This window comes from Ursus americanus, chromosome 14 (assembly GCF_024610735.1).
Source record: "Ursus americanus isolate L20-20 chromosome 14, mUrsAme1.1.p, whole genome shotgun sequence".
Classification (NCBI taxonomy): domain Eukaryota; kingdom Metazoa; phylum Chordata; class Mammalia; order Carnivora; family Ursidae; genus Ursus; species Ursus americanus.
In genome coordinates this window covers 5150722-5155692 of record NC_142140.1, presented here as the reverse complement: position 1 = coordinate 5155692, position 4971 = coordinate 5150722, and the positions used below count along the sequence as shown (strand labels likewise).

At 56.3% G+C, this 4971-nt stretch overlaps 1 protein-coding gene across 1 annotated transcript; it reads left to right on the top strand.

Moving 5' to 3' along the window:
* Positions 1–265: 265 nt before the first annotated feature.
* TRH (thyrotropin releasing hormone) lies at positions 266–3468 on the top strand. Its single transcript, XM_045812354.2, has 3 exons — positions 266–393; positions 1416–1637; positions 2302–3468. The coding sequence occupies exons 2-3, from the start codon at positions 1424–1426 to the stop codon at positions 2814–2816; spliced, it is 729 nt and encodes a 242-aa protein (XP_045668310.1). The 5' UTR covers positions 266–393; positions 1416–1423; the 3' UTR covers positions 2817–3468.
* Positions 3469–4971: the final 1503 nt, after the last annotated feature.

Here is a 4971-nt window from a genome sequence, read left to right as displayed (position 1 = left end):
AGGAACGTTCTCCGACAACAAACCTTCGGAGCTGGGTGCAGAGGCGACCCGGCGTCAGCACTCGCCCCCACCCTCCCAGCCTCGGGCTCGCGCCCCGCCGCCCCCGCCACCCCCGCCCCAGATTTCCGGCGGAGCTGGCAGGCGGCGGGCGGGGTACCCACGGGGCTGGCTGCCGTCAGCGCCCCTTCCCGGCGGCCGCGACCCCTCCCCGCTGACCTCACCGGCGCCGCCGCCCCGCGCAGATATAAGCAGCGGCCCCGCGGAGAAGCGGGCAGCCGACGCCCGGGTCCTGCGAGCGCTCCCGGCCTCCTGACCCGCAGACTCTGGACTCCCAAACTCCGAACTCGGAACCCCAGCATCCCGGACCCGTCCCGCGGAGCTCTCGCCGGGCAGGTAACCACCTCCGTCCCCTCTCCCCACTCAGGGGGCGTCCTGGAGTCCTGGGAAGGGGGCCCTCCCCGCCCGCTACCGGGTGAGCCCCCTGGAGAAGCCGCGGCTTTTGTCCCCCGAGCGTCTCCCGGAGCGTGGCGTCCGCGCACAGGCGGGGCGCTGCGCTCGCCCCCCCGGGTCTTCCACGGCGCGGGCCGGGGACTCGACCGGGCAACTGGTGGCGCGGGCACATGGTGGCGTTCGCCCCTGTGCGCCCTAGCCCCGGCTTCTGGAGCTGCTCGGCGCCGAGCGTCGGTAGGATGGAGCCCTGCCTGGACGGCAGCTGTGGGTCCGCGCCGGGACGGTGGGGCAGAACTGGGCGGCGAGGGCGTCCGGCGTTAGAGCCTGAGAGTTAGAATCCAAATCCAGATGTGAGAAACAGATTTTCGCGTCGGACTTGAATCTTAGCCTTAGAGTTTCAGGCTCACCTTAGAAACCATTTTACCGTTGAAATTGGGGATTTTAGAGGTAGAACTGGCTTCCTAGCTTGGCCATAGAATCTTAGCATTAGAAATGGAATCTTAGCTTTGGAATCGGAACATTGACATTAGAATTAGAACGTTGGAAAGGAGCGTTGGACCGAGAATGTGGTGCAGGGAAGAGTCTCAGCCTGCGACGGGGCAGTTAGCATTGTGACCCTCGGGCCGGGCGCTCTGGGCGATTACACTCCTGGCGAGCCAGCCCTGCGCTCAGTGACACTGAGGAGTAGCGGTGACGATGAACCGGGTTCCCACGGCTTCCAGGCTGGCGCGGCAGAACTGGGCCAGCGGCCAGTCACTCCAAACATCTCTATGGGTGAGGACAGTCAAAGCCCGAGGCTGCCGCCGCCCCACCCTAAGGTGGCAGGTGGTCCTGCCCACGGGAGGATGTTTGAATGGTTTGTTACCCAGCTTGGGGACCCGCTGGGACAGGAAAGGGGGGAAGATGGTGCTGGCTGGGAGAGGGGTGCGGCACGCTTATGCTCTCTCTCTGCCTCCCAACTCCAGACGCCGAGATGCCCGGCCCTTGGCTGCTGCTCGCCATGGCCTTGACCTTGACCGTGGCTGGTATTCCGGGAGGTCGCGCACAGCCCGAGGTGGCCCAGCAGGAGGCAGCGATGGCCCCCGAGCACGCGGGTCCGGACGACCTCCTGCGCCAGGCCCAGCGCCTCCTATTCCTCCGCGAAGACCTCCAGCGGCTGCGAGGGAACCAGGGCGATCTGGAATCAGGTGAGGGGCGGGTGTGTCCCTCCCATCAGAGGCCCTGAACACGGCTGGGGGAAACCAAGACGCAGAAGTGGGGAGCGACTTGGTCATCCAAACGCATGCCTTCCAGAAGCTTAGAAGTTCTTGACCATAACCTTAGCAGGATCATGAGTTGACCCTTTCCTGAGACCAGATTTCTCTTCCATGTTGGTCCTGGGAATGTTTCACAGAGAGCAGACTTTCAGTGGGGAAGATTCTGTGCAAGGGAGAGAGAAAAAGTCTCTGCATGTGACAGTTCTAATTACTACTTACTAGGTGCATATATGCAGGGCACTGTTCTAAGCACTTCAAACACCTATCACACTATTTGATCTTCCTAACAAGCTCTTAGATCCATATTTTATTACCCCTCATTTTGCACAGAAGAAAACTGAGGCTCAGAGAAATTAAGTGAGTTGCTTATGGTCACACAGCTAGGGAGTGGCAGGGCTGGGACTGGAACCAGAGGTCATGCCTTTGACCATCTGTGCATGTGTGCGTGTGTGTGGCTGCGATTTCTGAGAGGCTGTGATTTCTGCAAGGCTGTGACTCTGGATGAGTGCTGCAGGGAATGTACCTTAACTAGGAGCAAGGCTGGAGGGGGTGCTCAGGGGCAGAGGGTCCCTCACTGGTCTCTTTCCTTCCTCAGAGGCTCAGATCCTTCAACCCAACTGGCTCTCCAAGCGTCAACATCCAGGCAAAAGGGAGGGGGAGGCAGAAGAAGGGGTTGAAGAGGAGGAGGAAGAAGGTGGGGCTGTGGGCCCCCACAAACGGCAGCACCCTGGCCGGCGGGAGGATGTGGCTGCATGGTCCGATGTAACCCTGCAGAAGCGGCAGCATCCTGGCCGGCGCTCCCCCTTGCTGGGGTACACTTTCACCAAGAGGCAGCACCCAGGTAGACGGCTGGTGGATTCCAAGGCCCAGAGGAGCTGGGAGGCAGAAGAGGAGGACGAGGAGGAGGAGGGGGGGGAGCCCATGCCTGAGAAACGCCAGCATCCCGGCAAGAGGGCCCTGGGAAGCCCATGTGGGCCTGGGGCAGCTTGTGGTCAAGCCAGCCTCCTGCTGGGGCTCCTGGATGACCTGAGCAGGGGCCAGGGGGCCGAGGAGAAGCGGCAGCATCCTGGGCGGAGGGCAGCCTGGGCCAGGGAGCCACTGGAGGAGTGAACCCATTTTCCTATGAAGTTTAGGGTCTAAGAATGTCTTAAGCCCTTGTGGGCCCTATTCCTTTGTGAACCCCCTCTTTCCTTCCTCCTTAGATCCCTGACCATACACCTGAGCCTCACCCCTTATATACAACTCCCTGGCCTTGTCTCCCCTCCCCCTTCAGGGACATGAGAAAGCGAGCCTCTGAGTTAAAACCCCATATTACCCCACTTTCCACTGTTGGCAAGGGGGAGATCCCAGAGTCACTCTCCCTGCACCCCCTCAGGCTGATCCCCTTCCTTACCTCTGGCTAAAATGACCCTTCTGTGTCCTCTGAGGGATCCCTGGAGAGAAGCAGGGTAACTCTGGGTCCAGCAGCCAGTGAGGTCAGGGTGGGATTGAAGATGTGGTATCCAAATCCAATTTCGATCCTCCCCTTCTCGGGCATCCTTTTGTGGGTGGGCAGAGCCCTGTCCCATGGCTGTGCTCTGCTTGGGCGAAGCATTGCAGGGAGGGGCATCCTGTGCTGTGCTGTGTGGTGGCCGTGGGAATAAATATGTACAGGCATATGGAAACAGCCCTGAAAGCTGAACTTGTATATAACCCTCTAGAGTCTTCCCCTATCCGTGATAATCATCCGAATGATAATAAAACATGAATCTGCATAATCCTGGAGCTCTGTGGTTGCAGTTTTCTCTCAGCTGGTGTGGGGTTTCTCTTTTTAACATTGAGTGGGACAGGATTAGAGCTTCCCAATTCTATTGAGAAAGGGCATCAGGGACTCTGGGTTTGTAATCGTCATGGTTCGAAGGCAGGAATCAACAGCCTGTGTCATCCAGCAGCCACAATGAGAACAAAGGACCAGGCTGTAGCTGGGGACTCCAACCAGGGGCCTTCTAGGCCTGGGCAGGGAGGCAAGATGGGTGCAGGACAAGAGGGGGTGGTGGGGACTGGGGCAAAATGAAGAGGCCAGCTAAGTGAAGACACTTAAATCCAAAAACTTTAACATTGTGTGACTCGAATAATAACAACAACAACACATACACAATACTTATTATGTGTCAGGCACTGTCCTGAGCACTTTACACATAACCTTTTTATTTTATTTTTTTTAAGATTTTATTTTTTTAAGTAATCTCTATACCCAACATGGGGCTCAAACTCACAGCCCCAAGACCAAGAGTCACAAGCTCCACGGACAGCCAGCTGGGTGTCCCTATATTAATTCTTTTAATCCTCACAACAGTCCTTCTAGGTATGACTATTATGATGCCCATTTTCCTAATAAGGAAACCAACAGAAAGGTCAAGTAACTTGCCTGAGGCTGAATTTGGCCTACTCATTGCCAGTTTGCAACCTCTGATTAGACTGAACTTCCGAATTTCCTAGGCCTTATGCTGAATTAGACCACCATTTGTTTGGTGGATGGATGAGCTATTCGGTTTTTCTGCAGACAGCTTTTGGTCACCTTCTTGGGCAGTGGAAGGAGGGGCTAGAAGGGTGTCTGAACCCTAGCTCCTCTCCTTGGGGAGCTCACGGTTCAGGTGTGGTCAGGACAAAGGAAGACTTGGGCTTTGTAAGATGCGTTTACACCCATATTTTCAATATTATTCCCCCAAGCTCTCTGAAATATTAAGCATTTGATGGATTTGCTGGGTTTTCTCACTTTCAGATGAGAGAACCAACACAGAGACTAGGGCCTCGCCCCAGGGCGCATGAAGCATGTAGGGCTGGCCTTCCTCTACACCTGGCTTTCCACCCCACTTGGCTGCCTTAAGACACCCATTGTTGCCATCAGGGCAAGTGCAGCCCCAGTAACACTCCCTCTACGCACAGCTCCCCTCTGAAGGTGAGTGAGTGTCACTCCCCAGTGAGGCAGTTAGAGCCATGTCTCCCTTACCCCTTTCTTCCTGCCTTGGAAGCCTGGGAGGCCACATGTTGAGATGGCAGAACGCATGATGGAGGGATTCTGGACCCCAGAGTCACCAGATGGATGTTAGACACTGTGCACCCATCAGACTTCTCATGTGTATTGTCACTTGTTTTGAGTGTATTAATACAAGTAAACTTGTATTAAGTCATGAGATTTCAGGGTTTACTTGTTACCACAGCAAACTTAGCCAATTCTGACTAATACAGATGCCTTCTTCCAGGGTCTCTCTCCACTGAAATCCTT